The 20,157-nt window shown below is 53.2% G+C and overlaps 1 protein-coding gene across 1 annotated transcript in view; it reads right to left on the reverse strand.

Annotated features, from left to right (window-relative positions):
• Positions 1 to 20,157, reverse strand: part of EFCAB8 (EF-hand calcium binding domain 8) — a 60,134-nt gene that overhangs the window by 33,760 nt on the left and 6,217 nt on the right. The window contains exons 3-10 of the mRNA XM_035006026.1: positions 14,752 to 14,870; positions 13,337 to 13,440; positions 10,615 to 10,750; positions 7,568 to 7,673; positions 7,266 to 7,350; positions 6,607 to 6,731; positions 4,007 to 4,080; positions 1,541 to 1,671 (exon numbers count right to left, since the gene is read on the reverse strand). Of these exons, the coding sequence (XP_034861917.1) occupies positions 1,541 to 1,671; positions 4,007 to 4,080; positions 6,607 to 6,731; positions 7,266 to 7,350; positions 7,568 to 7,673; positions 10,615 to 10,750; positions 13,337 to 13,440; positions 14,752 to 14,870 (880 nt within the window). The remainder of the gene's footprint in view (positions 1 to 1,540; positions 1,672 to 4,006; positions 4,081 to 6,606; positions 6,732 to 7,265; positions 7,351 to 7,567; positions 7,674 to 10,614; positions 10,751 to 13,336; positions 13,441 to 14,751; positions 14,871 to 20,157) is intronic.

A 20,157-nucleotide genomic window follows, 5' to 3' on the forward strand; every position in this document is an offset into this window, starting at 1 on the left:
TGATGTCCACCTGCCACTGAGACCCAATAAATAAATAAAAAAACAAGCTGAATAAAACACGTATCACAGACATGAGATAATACTACCACCAAAGCAGAGAGATGAGCCTCTGCTGCAAATCAGCTCCAAGCAAAATCCCACCACACTGCCTCACTCAAGGCCCGGAAGCCAGGACTGAAGCTTCCCCACGGCATTAGGCCTTCTCCGGGGCCCCCTCCTCCAACCAGCAGCTAGTTCCAGGGCTTGGGTAGGGATGTGTGCAGAGGACTCTGGCTGGCAAGATAGTGGAGGTACAGCTAGGCCTGGGACACGTCCCCTGCTCAAAGGTCTCAGGTTTCCAATCTGTAAAATGAGGAGTTGGACCAAATTAGCCCTACCCAACCCAGGACAGGAACGGACAGACAGAGATGGGGCCTAAGTGGCCCTCATTCTTCCCGCTGTGCCTCACCCAGCTGCTCCCCCAAAAAGACAGGGGGGGGCAGTTCATGGTTCAACCTGCCCAGGAGCAAAATGTCACAGACCTGAAGGGTCCAGGAGGTAAAGACCTGCTGCAGGAAGGAAATAGCAGAAGCAAAAGGAAAAAAAAAAAAATCCACCAGGAGAAAATACCTACTGTGAAATGCACGGTGAAAGATACATATGAGAGGCGCCTGGGTGGCTCAGTTGGTTAAGGGTCAGACTCTTGATTTCAGCTCAGGTTGTGATCTCGGGGTCGTGAGATCGAGCCCCACGTCAGTGTGGAGCCTGCTTAAGATTCTCCCTCTCCCTCTGCCCCTCCCCACCCTCTCTCTCTAAAAAATTAAATAAATAAAAATTTAAAAATAATTTTTAAAAAGGTACACATGAAAATGATAGAAGTGAGACATTTGAGAACGGGGTGAGACAGTGGGTATTGGGTAAGGGAAGGATTGAGGCTTTATTTATTATGTTTTACTTTTTTACAGGGTCAACCTACGTATATAGACTTACTAGTGTGACTAATCACTGATTAGGAAGGAAGGAAGGGAGGGAGGGAGGGAGGCAGAAAAATATCCACTCTGGGGAGTGGAACCTGGAATAAAGGAAAGAGATCAGAACCATCTCCAAAGAGTAAGTGCTACCAATTATTGACCATATAGCACAAAGAGCAATCAGCTCTGGCACGAGGGAAAGAAGTACTGCTGTCACCCCCTTCTACAGACGAGGACACTGAGCAAGGGGCACAGAGGTAAAGCAACTCGCATTCATTCCTCCATTCAGAAAATATTTTGCTGACTGTCTGCTTACCCTATGTGCCAGCTTCTGTGCTGAGTTTTGCGTATAAATTGGTGGATAAAAGAGGCTTGTTATATTTTTGTTGCTGGTAGCAAAGATTAAAACCACGCTCCATAAAAGTTCTCGTAACCCAGTGAGATCCGCAGGATGCCGCTGTCCTGGGGCCAGGCCCACTCTCAGTGGGGATGGCCACGGGTGGCTGAGGTAAAGCCAGACCCTCCAGGGCACCATCACATCCCCCCGCCGCCAGCTCCCCCACTCCAGCCTGGGCAGAGGCGCTCCTTACTTGGGGCTCTCTGGGGCTTTGGATGGCAATATGGTCAGCACCAGAGAGGACTTCTCAATGGCCGAACAGGAGGCCACCGTGTTCAGCTGGGGGATGAACTTGACCTGTTGGCACCAGTTGGGATGGAGCGCCTGGGAAGAGAGTGGCAGTGGTAGGGGCTGGAGCTGAGCACGCCTAATGCCGTCTAGTGATCGCAGCTCTGACACGCCCACACGCCCCCACCCCGGTCCTAGCCCAGTCCTGGGCCATCACTTGTCAGTGAGACAGGTGAAAAGCACCCAAGTCTGCTATCACGGGAACTCTTGCTTATAAGCTGGAGAACAGGCAAGGTCAGCCCATGTGACAGCACCATCTGTCACCCCATCCCGCGCAGGAGAAAGGATGGATTGGAGTCAGCCGGGCCCGCAGTCCCTCTTATCCACAGGGATCCCCGCCACGGAGGAGAGAGGAGCTTCCCTGCCCCACCGCTGCCCTCCGTGTTTCAGGACATGATTTGGAGTGTGTGCAAATGTTATCTGGTGCAACTTGAACAACGAAAGGCTGAGACCCAGCAGTCAAGAGGGTGGCCTGACTGCCCTGAATTCTCTAGTTCTGGCTCTGCAGTTTGGTCCTGTGCTTGGCCTCCCAATCCGGGGATTCTCCTCTTCAGGACAAGAATGGAGGGGGTTGTCGGGCACTGAGCTAGGTTTTCAATGCACTGCCTCACTGAGTCTCTCTCACGATGAAGGCACCGAATTCAGGGCACCGAAGAGAACCCGGGACACTTAGCAACTGGGGTAGAAAACGAAGCCCAAGATGAGATTCCAACAGAAGATGGAGAAGAAGGTATTCGTGAGTGACTCTCCTGGAATGAGCCCAAGCAAGACCCTAAGTGCCTGTCCTTAGGAGCTGCCAATTCCATGAGGATGACAGGCTGAGAAAGCAGTGGGTGGACGATACAAAGTTGGGAGGAGGTAAGCTGTGCTAGTGTGATTTACAGCAAGAAATGTATATTTGGTCTTCATGCCCATTTCTGGCACAGAGCTCCTAAAACCCCTGGAATTTCCTAAGTGATAAGACAAAGGTGTCTTAATATTCGTAATGAACCCCTTTCAACCACACCTGAGTTTACATTAATGAGGTGACTTTTGGAAAGCCCCTAAGGATGGGGACTGGTTGCCAGGGGAACCAACCATGAGCTTGGAGGGTTGGAACTTTCAGTCCCACCGCCCTAATCCCTGGGGAGAGGAGAGGAGCTGCATGTTGAATTGACTGCCAATGGCCAATGATTTAATCAATCATACCTATGTAATGAAACTCCATAAAAACCCACAAGGACAGTGTTCAGAGAGCCTCTGGGCTAGTGAACATGTGGAGGTGTGGGGCGAGCCTTGCACCCAGAGAGGGCAGGGAAACTCTACCCACCCCCACCCCTTTCCCCATACCTTGACCTGCATCTCTTCCCTCTGGCTGTTCCTAAGTTGTAGCCTTTTATAATAAACTGGTGATCTAGTAAGTAAAATGATTCTCTGAGTTCTGTGAGGCACTCTAGCAAATTAATAGAACCCAAAGAGAGGGTCATGGGAACCTCTGATTTATAACTGGTGGGTCAGAAGCATAGGGGACAACCTGAACTTGTGACTGGCCTTCAAGGTGGGGCGGGGGGGAGCAGTCTTGTGGGACTGAGCCTCAACCTGTAGGATCTGATGCTATCTCCAGGTAGATAGTGTCAGAACTGAGTTGAACTGTAGGTCACCCGGCTGAGGTCCAAGAATTGCATGGCAGTGTGGGAAAAACACATTGTCCCTGGTGTCAGAATCCTATAAGCACTGCAGCGTGAAGAGACACAGGCAGGGGCAGGCAGCAGGGCTGGTCCAAGCTGGCTGGTGAGGGCCCCGAAGGAAGCAGAGAAAGGGGGACACAGGAACCTAGGGAAGGGGACAGAGTGTGACAAGTCCCTGTGGTGGGAAAAGGCTTGGAGTGTCCAGAGAACAGCAAGGTGGCCTGCATCTCTCTGCATAGACTAAATGAGAAGAAGCAAAGTAACAGGCAAGATGGGGAACAGGCCAGGGGGCCAGGTCACATCATGTACTGATGGTCATGGTAAGATTCTGTCCGAATGCAATGAGAAGCTACCAGGGGGGCGGGGGGGGGTACTCTGAGCAAAGGAGTGACGTGGCTGTTTCTAGCTCCTAATTCCTCTGGCTGCTGACTGGGGCAAAGCACTGCATGGAGAAAAGATGTGCAGAAACAGCTAGAAGCCACTGCAGCCGTCCAAGTGTCTGCCAGGACCGGGCTTTAGCAACGGAGGTGGTGAGAGAGACGAGCCATGGGATCCAACAGCGGCCTCCATCCTGCTCCCAGTGACCAAGCCCTGAGGCCTAAGACTGAACTCAGGGGGAAAATCCACTTTCTGTATTGATTTTTGAGTGGTGAGTGTGTACAGATAATTACCATGGTAACAGGCCAAGGAAAGATACAACCTACCTTCAGCTGGTAACTCCTATACAAAGGGGACTTTTCATTTAGGAGCTTCCGTGCAGAAACATTGGTCCAGTGATCTGATAGGAGAGAAAAAGCGAGGTCCACATCACCAGCTCCCAACCTTTGCCAGATCAGCAAAACCCCAGGGGACACCTTGAGTTGGTTTGCGACTCCTGTATGTCTCAAAAGGCTTTTCCATCCAAATGCTTGTTCAAGCTTTACCGCGTTCTGGTGGATTCGGTGGGGTGTACTCAACACCCAGAACACAGACCCAGGCAGATAAACACTGCTGCCCGGAGCCCCTGTGCCCCTGCATGCCCAGCCGGCCCCACATCCCGGGCTCCTCCCTCTCCCCTGCATACTGCAATCTACACAAGGTGATTCTCATTTAGGGAGCTCCAGCTCTGCTGGACTGGAGAACCAACTGAGACCACAGGCTCTACTCTTTCTGGAAAGGATCATTTGGAAGTTTACCATCATGCCTCAAACGACATGCCCCACCTTGTCCAGGAAACACAAGTTCCAAGGAGAAGCATCCAGCAAACATGCCTGGAGCAACTGCCCTAAGCACAGCCTGGCCCTTGAGGTGTTTAGAGTCTCCCGGCCTCCAAAACCTCCCAGGGCTAGCGGCCAGGCCCGGGAGCCTCCAGGAAAGGCCCCTGGTGCACATGGAAAGGCTTGACACAGGCAGATGGAGCCAGCGGTGACGGGGACAAGCCTGGGTCTACCTGCAGAGCAGGGTTTAAGGAGGTGGGTCAGAAGGACTGGGACAATCTGGGCTCAAGTCTGAGAGAAACTCCCAGGTAAAATGCAGAAAAGAGAGGGGGACCTAGGGGCTTAGGCCAAGCATTTTACTGCTGCAAAACCACCAGCCCCATCTGGCAAGAGAAGTCCCAAGGGGTGGAGTGCTGCTGAAGTGGGGCGGGCCCTGCAAGGGCACAGGAGGCAGAAAGCTTAGCCAGGGCTGCAGTGCAAGCTTGTTTGCCTGTCTGCCTCTCCCATGAGGCTGGGAGGGCCCCGGGAGGTCAAGGGAGGTAGTCACCTGGCCCTTACTGTGTGCCTCACACTGCATGCTCTCCTTCCACCTTACAGAAAAGCCATGAATTGAGTCTGCTCATCCCTGTTTAATAAGGGAACTGAGGTACAAAGAGGTTAAGCAACTGGATCCAGGTCACACAGAGCTGGTCTGTCCACCTCCTCCCAAGGCAACACACTGGTGGGCCCACCTTCGTGCGTGACCAGCCTTCAGGCTGCATGTGGCATGGAAGGCCTCCTTCCTACACTCCAGCTTCATCTGCACCTGCTCCGATCTCCCGTCCAACATGCAGCTCAAAGACCACCACAACCTCCCACGTCGGTTCCCAGGGTGGTGCGGCATGACCTCAGCTAGGCAGCCGCCTTGGTTAGGGCAGCGCGAGGGAAGGCACCGGGGTGGGGGAGCTGGAGGGGAGGCCGGGGGGGGGGGGGGAGGGGGGGCCGGGGGGGGGGGCGGGGGGGGCAGCGGCTGATGAGGCAGGAATGCAGCTGGTGCCCACCCACTGCTATATCCGGGGCAGGATCCATTTTCCATCCGGCCAGTGGGGGGAGTGTTGCCCTGTCAAGCTCAGCAGGAGAGATAGCACCAGGGCCTGGGAGCCCTTGGAGAGTGTCCTGCTCAGAAACTCTGCCTGGAAGCCCAAGGGGCTGCGCTGGTGTCCTGGGTGGAAGGGGAGTCAGTGTCCTCGGGGGCTGGGGACCCTGGTGGCCCGGGGCCTCCTCTAGACGGGTATGAAGCAACCTAGAGGCCTGACACTGTGCACCAAAGGCTCGATCCTGGACAGCGTCCAGCTCAGACGAGCCCCTGACAGCCCCAGGCCCCAGAGCTGGCATCCAGTGCCCTTGGCGGAGCTGCCCCAAACAGTGCCCTGCAGCAGGCAGTCAGTCTGGGGTACAGCCCAGCAAGGGGTCGAGGTTCGGATTGTGGGGCGGACCGCCTGCTTCGGGCCACTTACCCTGTGGGGCCCATGCAAGTGCTGCACCCCCGAAAGTACCCTTCCCCCTCTCTTCATGGACTGTAGCAGCAGTTGGACAGGCAGTGGGTGGGAGACTGGAGGAGGCCATGTGCCCAAAGCACGCAGCACACAAGTGCTCAAGAGATGTCACTGTGCTTATGCATGTTCACATCCGCGTTGAGCCAGGCCCTCCCGCACGCCTGTCTGCCCCACGCCCACCCCACAAACAGAGGCTGCTCCCAGCCAAGGAGAGCAGACCCTCGTCCCGACCACGGAGAAAGGTAGTGCCGTCATCCCAAGACCCAGAGCCGGTGAGCGGCTTCCCCAGGGTCGCACAGCGGGCCCAGGCTCATTCTTGCTGGGATGAGCAGGGTCCTGCAGCCCCTCCCCTCAGCCTCCCCTGTGCAACCTCCTGCCTTCCCAGAGATTGTCTCATCAGCCCCCTCTGGCTCCTGCTGTCCCCTCATCACCCCCTGTCCCACAAGCCACTCTGAGCTGAGCAAATGGCCTCACTGCCCCTCAGGGGCTCCTGAGCTGGAAGGCGAGAGAGAGAAGAGCGTCTCAGGGCAGGGCCATCTCCCCCCTCCCCCAATTCCTCAGCATCTTAGCTACCCCATTTGGAGGTCCTGGGAAGGATTCGGGGGTTGAACAACCCGTGGGTCACATTGTCAGAGGTGAAGATGATGACGTTGCCTTTGGTGTCCCCGTAGCAGAACACACCTCTGTGATAGTCAGACCTGAGGGGAGGTGGGGACAGAAGAGGCTGGGTTGCGCACACCAGCTGCAACCCTCCACCCTCCCAGCGTCCAACGACCTTCCTCCGCCTGGGAGCGAGAGCAGTTCCCACACGACTTTCCAGCCTTGCCCTCAACAGCTGACAAACATGGGCCCAGCCACCCAGATCCAGATCATCGGTGAACCAGGTCCAAAAGAAATCATTATTTTCTTTTAAAACCCAAACAAATGAGTCCCTCGTCCTCCAGATGCTCATTATCAGCTCACCCCTACTGATGGACCATGACATTCCCAGAGTCCTCGGCCTTGGCGGGACAAGCCTCTGCCAGGATTCGGTGGCTGACTTGCTCGGGGCATGGGAGGAAGAGGGACTGATGACTGAGTGACTCCCCCAGGAGGGGCAGCTTGGTGAAGAGGACACAGACACACAGAGTGGGAATCCTTCCAGGGCTGTTTCCAGAGAGGCTTTCTGGGAGTCCCAACCCTGCTGAGTGATGTGGCCGCCAAGGCTATGTACCAATCTCCCTGAGACTCACCAGTAGTCCATGGCCAAGACACAGCTGTCCAGATCAATGAAGGTGAAGGCCCGGGCACAGTTATGGTTGCTAATGTCAAAGAACTCTGGGGAAGACACAGAAGGGGAGACATGCATGGAAGCCAAGCCCACGTCCCAGGCCTTGGGGATCTGGTGACAACACGCAGCATCTGCTTACCAGCTGCAGCACCCCCAGAGGACTCTAACCCATGCCCACAGCTGGCTCGGTGACAGGTCTCTCCAAGTGTAAATGCATGCCCCCCAACGGCCTAGAGCAGGCCTGGGGAGCTGTCAGGGACTCACCTATCTTCTGGTCAGTAGATGCAACCGCAATCAGGTTCATGTTATAGAGACACACCATGTCGATGACCCACATCTGCAGGTTATAGACCTGCTGGATCTGGTTAAGCTGGCCAGAGGAAGAGCAGAGATCTGGGCTAGGGAGGCTTGCCCAGCAGAGCACACCAGGAGCACGGGATCCCATGAGCCCTCTCCTGCCACCCAAGGCCCTGGAACCAGCCATAGACCTAGTATGGAGCCCGGTGCTCCCACCAACTACTGATGGGGCCTTGGAGAAGTGCCCTGACCTCTCTGAGTCTCAGTTTCCACATCTGTAAAATGGGCTTAAGGAACACCCATCCTCACAACCCCTTTTTAGAGCCATTTGACATGCTTATCAAAGTTTTAAGTACTTTTTTAAAGATTTTATTTATTTGAGAGAGAGAGAGCACAAGTAGGAGAGGGGGTTGCAGAGGGAGAAGCAGACTCCCCACTGGGCGCGGAACCCACCCGACACAGGCGCCTGATCCCAGGACCCTGAGATCATGACCTGAGCTGAAGTCAGACAGTTAACTGGCTGAGCCACCCAGGCGCCCCACTCATCAAAGTTTTAAATGTGCATGGTTTGTAATCCTGGGATCTACTTCCAAGCCAAATCTATGGATGTGTTCCCTCGTGCTCACAGAGAAGTGTGTGCGCGAGGGTGGGCCCTGCTACATTGCTGTGATAGCAACAGGCCACAGGCTGCCTGCAAAGGAGAGCGGATATAAACCCAAACCACAGCGCACCACCCGGACGTTAGAAACGAGGGAGGTGTGCACCTGCCACAGAGAGGAGTCACCAGGATCTATTATGCAGTGAGAAGGCAAGGTAGAAAGCAGCACTATCATGCGCTACCATGTGTATATTTAAAAAGGAAGGGGTGGGGGGATGTGTGTACAGTCTAACCACGGAAGAGCACCCCAAAACTGGTCCCAGAAGTTGCCTCCCGGGAGAGAATTAGGGTCTGGGAGAGGGAGACTGACTTCCCATGAACTGCCCCTCTGCCTGTCTCTTTCCCCCATGGTTTAATTGAGATATAATAGACATAGAACATTGTATTCGTTTTTGCTTGTTTTGTCTGAATCTTGTTTACCATCTGTGGGTGTCACCTGGTTCACGCAGCTTATGAACGAGAAATCGTCCTGCCGGGGTGTGAGGTGCCTTTCCGCGCTCCCCTGCCAGCCTCACGTAACACCCCTGCAGACGGAGTTTGAGCGGGCGCTCCAGGCTCCAGGTGGGGGACGCCACACACAAAGGCATGTCAGCAAGAATGGGCTTTGGTGTCCAGGGAAAAGAGGAGGCTCGGGGAATGGGAGGATGGGAGAGGAGTTCAGGGTGACCAGCTAAGGAACTTGTATTTTACTCCCCGAATAAAGCCACAGACTGGGAACTGAAGGAAGCAGGGAGGGAGTGCCACATGAAACAGAAGGGAAGGGGGGCTTTCAGGCAGCTCTTCTAGGTGGGTATGCGGAAGGGCCAGCAAAGGCCGGCGCAGGGAGGGGACCGTAGCATCAGAACTCAGACACACCAAGAGCACAGAGGCTGGTGCCGGCAGCTGGGCAGTGAGGACGATGGGCCAAGGCCCCTGGCCACCCACACACAATAGCGGGGACTGTAATGCCCATCACCTCCATGTTCCTCCCAGAAGCCCAGGGCCACCCTAGGGAGTTTCAGTGACTCGTCCAAGGCTGCACAGCTGGGAAGTGAAGCCCAGCCCTCTCCCCGCAAACTCCAGCATTTTCCATCCGCATGACCACGGCATGCAATGGGTGTTCATGGACGGTGCTTGGTGGATCACTCTTGCCAATATCTACTTGCCCAAGCAGCCCCTCAAGGAGGAATGCTGGGCCTCCCTCTGTCCTCCTCAACCCTCTCAGACTTGGCCTCTGCGGGGTGCTGAGGTGATCAAGTAGCAGCCATAACCAACATTATTTAGCTCAGGCTATCAAGTGCCCCCTTCACACCAAAATAAACACACAGAGAAAAAGAGGGTGGAGGGTGCCAGGAACCCTAGCCTCAGGAACTCAGGTGTGAGTCCCCCTTGGTCCTGGGCTACCAAGTACACCCAAGAGAGTCACTGGACCTCCACAGCCCTGAGCTGTCTCCCTAGGCAACCGAGAGGGGATGAGCCAGAACGCTCCAGCCCCACGGGACTCCCCCTGATGCATCTGAAACACTGGTGTTTCACAGGCTTCTGAAACCCTTCCTGCTGCTGGTAGCCTTCTCAGGAAGCCTTCCTTCTCTGGGGAGCTGCGCCTTCCTCGTGTGCTGGACGATTCTGGCCTGGCCTGGCGACACTAAGTTCACAGCCAGTCTTCCTGAGTGTTTTCCCACTTACTGCACTTGGCCAGGAGCTGGCAGCACAAAGACAATGATGATGTCAGCTTATATTTGTCCAGCACTCGCTGTAGGCTTTGTCCTACTCTGAGTACCATATGGGTATTATGTCATTAAATCCTCCCAGCAGCCTGAGGGCGTTACGGTGACCCCATGTGACAGATGAGGAAACTGAGAGCTATATACTGTCCAAGGTCACAGAGCTGGAAGGTGGCAGGGTCAGGTTCTAAGGTGGGCTCCAGAGCCCACTCTCACAACCACTGTGATTTCCTGCCCGGTCCAGGTAAAGGATTCGAATCAGCAGCACTTGGTGATGGAGTGGTTGTGACAGGGAAAGGAGAGGGGGCTGATCGCTAACACAGGAACCTTGGTGGGTGATGATACCACTCACTGAGATGGGGCCCAGAAGTAAGCCTGGTGGCCAGGGAGGACTTCAGTGACATTCTGTTTGGAAAAACTGGGTGTAAAAACTGTTGGACATCCAAACACCCAGATGTCATCCTGCTTACAGAAGAGAAACAGGAGGGTCCCAGTCCCACAGTGAAGCCAGAACCTGGCCCTGGGAGCAGTGACCGCAGGGACCATGAACCCAAGACTGAGCTTACTCTGGGTCCAGTCACCTTCACTATCAAGGTACGAAGGCAAAGGCTCTCCAACCACCCCATGTGTCTCCACGGGTGGGCCTCCCTCACCCTGAAGGAGTTAAGCAGCGAGAAGGCCTCAGACCAGATCTGCAAGATCCCATCCTTGGTGACAGTCAGGAGATGTCCCGTCTTCTTGAACCGCTGGGTTAAAAACTGCACCTTCACAATCTCACAGCCATGGTTCCTGTGGAAGGTGATAGGAGAGAGAAGGACTCAAACAAAAACAGAATGAAGAGCACAGAGGAGGAAGGAGAGAGCAAGCAAAGGGAGCTCCCTTTGCAGGTGCGCACGCTCGCGCGACGTGTGACTCTGCCAGGTGGGTTTCTACCATTATCAGCGCTGGCCGAAAGAAAGAGAGACCCAAGGGGCACCTGGGTGGCTCGGTCGTTAAAGCGTCTGCCTTTGGCTCAGGTTCTGATCCCAGGGTCCTGGGATCGAGCCCCGCATCGGGCTCCCTGCTTGGCGGGAAGCCTGCTTCTCCCTCTCCCACTCCTCCTGCTTGTGTTCCCTCTCTCGCTGTGTCTCTCTCTGTCAAATAAATAAATAAAATCTTTAAAAAAAAAAAAAAAGAAAGAAAGAAAGAGAGACCCAAGAAGGCCGCTGGTATGAGACAGGGCTCCACAAGCTGTGGGCTTCTCCTATCGCACAGCCAGTCGGCTTCCTCAGGATGGGACAGGGTTAGAGGAGGCAGAGAACAGAGGTCTTTTGCAAAACTTCTTTTATGAGAAAAATGGTCTACAGGAGGCGAGTGGAGGGGGGCTTGCCACTGAAACCTTCATAATAACAGGTTCTGGCAACTCGGGGTAGAGCAAGGGAGTATAACCCAAGCACGCAATAAAAGTAGACGAGGGACAATGTATCCAACAGAACCCCGTGTACCTGACTCCTCATCTCCAAGGCCAGGCCCTGAGCCCAGCAAAGGCTCCCACAGCAGGCCTGGCCTTGCAGGATGCCCCCACGCAGCCTTCCCAGCAGGCTACAGCGATGCCTTCTTCCCTGCCCCAAGCTGGCTAAGCTGGCGGGCTGGCTGCTAACGGGACCACCATTTTGACTTCTGGACACGGCACAGCACACTCTCTCCCACCTGACGTTCCCACACCTCCAGGCCCCGGCGGGGCAGGGCATGTCACCTCACCACACAGGGACCCAGGGATAAGCATCTGCCTGGAGTTATGTCCTGGCTACAGGCAGAGCTCAAATTAGAACCTCGGCAGCTCCATCCCTACTCCAGCTGGAGCCCTCTGCAAATCTCACTGTGGACACCATGTGACCTGTGGCTGAGGGCTAACCCACACCACTGTGAAATTCCACATCCGAAACAGTCTCAGCAGGAGAGAGGGTGATGGTGTGTCTGGACACGGCTCCTTTCTCTCCCCCGCCCCCTACGGCCTGCAGCGCTGCCCAGTCTGCCCTCAAGCATCATTCCCAGGGCCACCTGTCACATCAGGGCCACAGGACCCTGAGAGGTCGACACAACAGGTGAGAGCCATGAGAAGTGAGAGGAGCCCTCAGGAGGTGTTACGCCACAGGGCCAGCACCTCCGCCTGCCAGACTGCAGAGGCATCCCAGAGGGGGCGTTCAGTGATCTTGGCCCAGACTCAGGAAAGGGGAGCCAGCTTTTAAGATGACCCTTTCATGAAGGTAATTAAATCGTACTTGGCTATTTTCTCTGCCAAGCTGGAAATGCTCTCTGGGTTTGAAGGTTGAGCAAATAAATAGGGGAAAGTAGGGAGAGCCTTCTTAACGTTTTTGGTTCTGGCCCTTTAAGCACCCTTGGGAATCTAAACGTCCCAAGGAAATAGAAAGACCCATGAAGGCTTGGCCACATCAGGTCATCATGTATGGTTATAAAATCCTTCATCGTTCATATTTATTGGCTATTCCTCAATTGAATCTTGACCAAAATTGTTTTAGTTGCCCTTTCCTGGTTTTCATTACACCATCTCTCTGAATCTCCAGGTGCTCTGGGGCAGACTACTTCTGGTTCACGGTCTTCCCCATAGCCTGCTCTGGGCGTGGTCCTGAGGACAGATCCAGCCACAGCTCCTCCTAACCAGGCCACAAATGCCGGTCACCAAGTGTTGGACCAGAGGACCTGGCTCCCTGGCCCCAGCTGCCTGCACTGGGCAGGAGGTGCTCAAACCCCCAGGTGGTCTCTGGGAAAGGAACTCTGGGAAGAGGCCTGGGCCATTGGCCAGATCCACTAGAGGGCTCCTTGTTCTTAGGGAGTTCAGAGGGGCGGGAGCAGACAGGGCCATGGCATAGAAAGAAGATGAGGTGAAGGCCCAGATGGCACAGTGGGGAGGAGCCACGAAGAGGAGCAAACAGGCAGGGTCAGGAGGGGGTCAAGGCAGGGACAGAGCCAGATGCTCCAGGAGTGATCAGTGGCCCGTTCCCGAGGGCTGGCGTGGCCTCCAGGAGCAGCTTCCCATGATGGCTTTTACTCCCCGCCACATGAGCCATCTGTGCCCTGTGGATAAAACCCCCAGGCCCACTCAGCACGAGCGGTGGGAGGAAGCAGGAGGAACAGCGATGCTGCAGGGAGGGTCAAAAACAGCAACCCCTCCACTCTCATTTGACCTCCCCGAACCTCTCTTTCCTTGTCTGTAAAGTGGGGACACGTCACCCACCTTAATGCTCAGGCTCACCTACAGGGTTGAGGGGCTGAAAGGAGCCTTGGTGGCCCCACAAAGAGGGGCTCAGGGACTTAGGGAGGAGCACTCGCTCCTTGTTCCCACACACCCCTTCAGTCCAGGGAGAGGCTCCTTACAGGGGGATGATCCTCATGGGAAGGTGGAAGCGCAGGCGGTACTGGCTTGTTCTCATCCTCTCCTTTCTCTGGAACTCCCGCATCATGTAATCCACGTACTTCTGCTGCCTCGGGAAGAAATACGAGGCAGGATGGCATTGGCCAAGCTGTCAGAGCACTGGGCTTTGGGGGCCCACGCCTGGCTTCCGGTGCCTCCCCCATCCTTCCCAGCCCCTTCCAAGGGGCTCTCTGGTTGCTGATTCCTGGGGCTGGCCAAGGGGAGTAGCCCAGCCCCTGAGCTGTTCTGGGATCTGGGATCACAAGGACATGCAGCAGCACCTCCCTCCTTCATGCATTTCTGTGATGCTAAATACATCTGCGCATCATCGCCACATCCAGCATCTTGTTTGAATCTCTTTATTCACCCCCACTTTATGGGTAATAAGACTGAAGCCCATAAAAGTAGAGATGAGTTGTTCCAGCTCATATAACAAGTTAACAGCAGGGGAAGACCCAGAAACCAGGTCAGAGGGCAACTCTAGAATCTACTGATGCCTCATAAAGGCCAAAACAGGCCACCATATGAACCTATAAAGAAAGAAGTAGTTATTAAGGTCATTGTGTAGATAGCAGAGAATTCTGGAAACATGTTTGTTGTAGAATATTAAGAGAAATGAAAGAAAAAACAAAACAGAATGTATGCCTAAGCCGAGGAGAGGAATGTCAGAGTAGTTAACACCCGGGGTTCCTGGGGCAAACTCCCCAGGTCTGAAGACTAGCTCAGCTGCTAACTAGCTCTGTCACTCTGGGCAAGTTTCTTAACTTCTTCATGCCTCCGTTTCCCAATCTGTCAAATTAAGGTAAATAACAACACCTATCCTGTAGGATCCCTGTGAATTTAAGTAAAATAATACATAAAGTGCTTAGCACAACGCCTGGTGTAAAGGCTAGTTATCATTGTTGGCATTGCTATGTCAACACATCAGACTATTTTTTTGTACTTTTCTGTATCTTTCTGTATTCCGTCTGCTCATCACAGAACATACAGAATCAGGGAAAAAATCTGCTCTAAAACCCTGGCATTTTTGGATGGAAAAGCCACAGGCCTGCCTGTTGGCTGAGAGGCCAGAAAAGGCCATGAGATGGTTGTGGCACCTGCTGGGACTGAATGGGGGGCTGGTGGGCGGCATCCTTACTGCCAGGTCACTGCCATTTGTCATACACTCTCCTACCTGCCAGGAGAAGAATGAGCTGCAGTAAGCCCTGCTCACGGAAGTCTCAGGAGGGTTCCCTCTACCCAGCAAGCACCCCAGAATCCACAGGTGGCTTTCTGATGCCTTGACCACCTCCCCATCTTCAGCCCTCCACGTGCTCTACGGATCCGCCATGCCTGGACCCTTCAGCCTCCCTCCAGCTACCCGAGGTGCCCTCCTCACCCAGGTGACGGACCCAGTACAGTCCGTGTCCACCTTCAGAAACAGCACCTCTAGCAGCTCCTCTGACATATTGCTCAGAATCTTCTTCATGGCCTTAATGAAAGCCTTCATGTCCAGGGCTTCAAAAGAGAAGAAAGAACATCATCCACATCATAGCAATTCACTGGGCCCCGTCAGCAGCCACGGTGTTCTTGGATGTCTGGGCGCTGAGGGAGGGCACCCAGAGAATCACGTTTGCTGGATTGTCCCTTGAATCTCATCCATCTGTTCAGATTCAATCAGCCCACAACTACTGGCTGCACACCTTCCACGCCGGAGCCCTGTGTTGGCCCCACAGCATTACTGGGTGAGGGGCTACTGAAAAAGATCAGATCTCATTTCTGAACAAATAAGACAGAACAGGCATTGAGACAAAGAAAACTGATGAAAACTCGAAAAAAAAAAAGAGAGAGAGTGAGAGAGAGAGAAGGAGAGAAAGAAAGAAAGAAAGAAAGGAAGGAAGGAGGAAAGGAAAGGAAAGGAAAGGAAAGGAAGGAAGGAAGGAAGGAAGGAAGGAAGGAAGGAAGGAAGAAGGAAAGGAAGGAAGGAGGAAAGGAAAGGAAAGGAAAGGAAAGAAGGAAGGAAGGAAGGAAGGAAGGAAGGAAGGAAGGAAGGAAGGAAGGGAGGAAAGGAAAGGAAAGGAAAGGAAAGGAAGGAAGGAAGAAGGAAAGGAAGGAAGAAGGAAAGGAAGGAGGAAAGGAAAGGAAAGGAAAGGAAGGAAGGAAGGAAGAAGGAAAGGAAGGAAGAAGGAAAGGAAGGAGGAAAGGAAAGGAAGGAAGGAAGGAAGGAGGAAAGGAAAGGAAAGGAAGGAAGGAAGGAAGGAAGGAAGGAAGGAAGGAAGAAGGAAAGGAAGGAAGAAGGAAAGGAAAGGAAAGGAAGGAAGGAAGGAAGGAAGGAAGGAAGGAAGGAAGGAAGGAAGAAAAAGAAAGAAAGAAAACTAATAATGGCAATAGACATAAATTAAATCAAATATACAAAGAGAGAGGTGAAGTGTGTCTTTTAAAGGCAGTTAAGGGGCACCTGGGTGACTCAGTCAGTTAAGTGTCTGCCTTCAGCTCGGGTCATGATCCCAGGGTCCTGGGATGGAGCCCCACATCAGACTCCCTGTTCAGTGGGGAGCCTGCTTCTCCCTCTCCCTCAGCCCCTCCCTCTGCCCACTTGGGCTCGCTCTCTCACTCTCACTCTCTCTCTCAAATAAATAAATAAAATCTTTTAAAAATAAAGGCAATTAAAAGGCTAACTTTGGCTGGAGAGAAAGTTGGGGAGGGGAGAAGAGCAGAGGGCAGGGATAAAATACTCTCCCCATGCTGGGTTTTGTGACCATAAGGGAATCTGTCTGTCGATGGGCCAATATCCCCAACTAGATTTTTTTTTTTTATAATCACAGTCTATAAAAAGTGTTTCTAAAGTCCCCTCCAAATATCTGGACTCCTCGCCACAGTCTGAAGGCTGCATATTTTCTGGCTCTGCTCAGATCTCACCTCCCACTGCCATCCCCCCTTTATTCCCGGCTCCAGCCATAATGTCCCCACGCTGTTTCTCACACCACCGAGCATACTCCCACCTCAAGGCCTTTGCACCATCTGGTCCCCTCCACAGGGAAGCCTTCCCGGGGACTATCTAGGGAGGCCCCTTACCCCCGCCACCCAGCTCCACTGTCGCCCCTGACCTTCCGCGTCCCTGCTCTAGCCCGTGAGCTCTGCAAGTGCAGAGTGAGCCTGTGCCCTCCATGACTGGATCCTTGGCACACGGCACACGCTTGTTCCCCAAGTACTGCTGTTGGCACTAGGATGTGGACGCGAGGATATCGGGTGCTTCTCTGTGTTTATTCCCACTGACCAGTTAATGAGAGGGACTCGTGAGGAAACCGTGGGGCACAGAGGTGAGGTCATGCGCTCAAGGTCACGGGGCGGTGCCTGAGGCTGCCCCCGGCAACCTGGTCCTTCCATGTATGAGTTGGGTATCAGTTGGATGGCACGGAGCCCTCCCTTTGGGAGGGAGCCAGGAGCCAAAGAGCCTTTGTGCAGCGTTGAATAAACAAAGCCCTCTGGCGAGGGAGAGCACTACAGGAAACAACCTGCTCCTTACACAGGTGTCTAAGAAGCTGTGATTGTTCAGCACCATGTTAGGTCAATATACTTCTCATCAACGGTTCACCAAACACTTTTTTTGAAAACAAGAAAAGAGAATAGACACAAAGGTATTTGGGAAAGGAAACACACACTGTGGGGTCCAGGCAGGGCCCCCTTCCGCTCTCACCCACCTCAAGCCAAATGGTTAATTAATCACTCAAAAACCTGCATGTGAAAATATCACTTCCTTAGGGAGCGGGTCACCACCGGGATCAGGCAGGAGGACACTTTCTGGGGGGCAGGAAATGTTCTATAACTTGATCTGGGTGCTGCTTACATGAATGTATGCAGGTGAAAGATGCTGTAAGCTGGACCCCAAAACCTGTGCATTTTGTGGGAAGTAAATGATACCTCAGTGTAAAGATACATATTATTTTACTTCTGAATTGTACTCAGGGCGAACTCTCTAACCTCCTTTCCCTGCACTTCTGAGCTTAGACAGCTCTACATTTTTTTTTTTTTAAGAGAGAGAGAGCAAACGCGAGCAGGAGAGGGGGTATACAGAGGGAGAGGAAGAGACAGGTTCTTAGACAGGCTCCACACCCAGTGCGGAGCCCAATGTGTAGCTCGATCTCACAACCCATGATTGTCACACCTTCCAGCTCAGAAGACAAGGGGGGTGTTCTGACAGCCCACTCTCCCCAGCCTGGGTGGTCCTGGGCCCTTTCCTCAGGGAAGTCTAGCCTCACTCCCGTCCTCCTCTCTTCTGCCTGCACCCTGCTGGCACGTTCTCTCCAGCACCCAGCACTGGACACCCCCTCTGCCCACCACTCCCTGACATGTGCCCACCCACTCTCCTCAGCCACCAGAGACCTCAGACTCTGGTCTCCTCCATGCTCCGCTGCCTGCCCTGCCCTGTCATTCAGCATGTGCCTCAGCTCTTCTCATCACTGTCCCCTTGGTTTTCTGACACTCTCCTTGAGTGACTTCACCTATTCACCCATCTCTGCGTCTCAGGAGAGAACATGTCTCCCTTGTCTCTGACTGTTCCCAAGTGTTCCCCTGGTCCCTTCAACTCAGCATGCTTAAAATCCGGTTTATTATCTTTTTTTTAAGATTTTATTTATTTGGGGCGCCTGGGTGGCTCAGTTGGTTAAGCGACTGCCTTCGGCTCAGGTCATGATCCGGAGTTCTGGGATCAAGTCCCGCATCGGGCTCCCTGCTCGGCGGGGAGTCTGCTTCTCCCTCTGCCCCTCCCCCCTCTCATGTGCTCTCTTTCTCTCTGTCAAATAATAAATAAAATCTTTATAAAAAAAAAAAAAGATTTTATTTATTTATTTGAGAGAGAGAGAGAGCCCAAGCAGGGGGAGTGGCAGGCAGAGGGAGAGGGCACCCCACACTGAGTGTAGCACTTCAGATCCAAAGTAAATGAACGAGGGCCCCTTCTGGGAGAGCCAGGGGCATGACCATGCAGTGCTCGTGCTTGGTGACTGTGCCCTAGGAGTTCAAGCACTGTGGGACACACACATACCCCTCCCCCGCCCCCCCTACCAAATGGCAGAGGGGAGGCTAGGAAACATTTTCTTCTTAAATATTTTAAATATTTAAAAATTTTAAATATTTTAAATAATTTAAATTTATTTTAAAAATGCTTATAGGGGTGCCTGGGTGGCTCAGTTGGTTAAGCGACTGCCTTCGGCTCGGGTCATGATCCTGGAGTCCTGGGATCGAGTCCCGGGATCGAGTCCCGCATCGGGCTCCCTGCTCAGCAGGGAGGCTGCTTCTCCCTCTGACCCTGCCCCCTCTCATGTGCTCTGTCTCTCTCTCTCATTCTCGCTCTCTCAAATAAATAAGTAAATAAAATCTTTAAAAAAAATAAAAAATGCTTATAAGTATATAAAAAAAATCGGTACAAACAGTCCATAATCCTACATTTTAGCTTTACAAAGAAAGAGAAAAGTGAAGTGGGAGTTTCCCAGGAGAAGGTGGGGAGGGCAGAGGAGAGGTGCAGGGGTGTTGCATGCTGGGAGGAGGAGGGGTGTCCTGGGGCAAGGCTGGGAGGGAGGCAGCCGCAGAGGATGTGGGTGCACTCAGGTCAGGAGGGGCCCTGAGCCCCAGCAGCGGGTCTGACAGGGAGGTGACATATCTAGAGCTGCTGGAGAAAGGTAAGTGTCTTGGCCAGGAAGGGACTGGCTCCTCACGTGACCGCCCCACAGAGGGTAGTGGACATTATAATGGAGATGAGGGGAGGCTTCTGGTTTCAAATCCTCCCGGTGCCATTGTGTGTTCTTGGGCAAAGCCCGGACCTCTCCGTGCCTCTGTGTCCTCATCTGTAAGATGGGGAGAATGACAGGACCTGTCTTCTAGGACCACAGGATTCTTTTTTTTTTTTAAGGTTTTATTTATTTATTTGACACAGAGAGAGCGCGCACAAGCAGTGGGAGTGGAAGGCAGAGGCAGAGGCAGAAGCAGGCTCCCCGCTGAGCAGGAAGCCAGTATGGGATCATGACCTGAGCAGACTTAAGCTTAACTGCTTAACCAGCTGAGCCCCCCCAGGTGCCCCTGGACCACAGGATTCTTGTGAGGTTTCAGGAGGGAGGGCATGGGAAACCCCCTCAGGTCTTCCGCCTGGCTGGAGGTGATGCCATTAACAGAGATGGAGAACACAGGAAAGGCCAACATACGGTGGAATAAAGATAATAAACCAGGGCGCCTCAGTCGGTTAGGCGGCTGCCTTCGGCTCAGGTCATAATCCCAGGGTCCTGGGATCGAGCCCCGCATCGGGCTCCCTGCTCGGCGGGAAGCCGGCTTCTCCCTCTCCCACTCCCCTGCTTGTGTTCCCTCTCTCGCTGTGTCTCTCTCTGTCAAATAAATAAAATCTGGGGGCGCCTGGGTGGCTCAGTCGTTAAGCATCTGCCTTTGGCTCAGGTCATGATCCCAGGGTCCTGGGATCGAGTCTCGCATTGGGCTCCCTGCTCAGCGGGGAGCCTGCTTCTCCGTCTCCCTCTGTCTACCACTCTGCCTACTGTGCTCTCTTTCAAATAAATAAATAAAATCTTTTTTAAAATAAATAAATAAATAATAAAAGACTTTTGAAAGAGAAAAATGAACCTAGTTTCCTTTACCCTGTATCAACGAAAGGTGAATTTTCCTTTCCTCCATTTAAAACCTGGTCAGTTTTTTTTTTCTTTTTTTTTTTTAACGAGGAAACTCTTTTTACATTGATATGAAAAGATGTCAAGACGTATTAGGTAAAACGCAAAAGGGGAAACTTGATAAAATTATTTTTCTTAAA

Source organism: Mirounga leonina, unplaced genomic scaffold (assembly GCF_011800145.1).
Source record: "Mirounga leonina isolate KUSES-001 unplaced genomic scaffold, KU_Mleo_1.0 Mir_150, whole genome shotgun sequence".
Lineage (NCBI taxonomy): Eukaryota > Metazoa > Chordata > Mammalia > Carnivora > Phocidae > Mirounga > Mirounga leonina.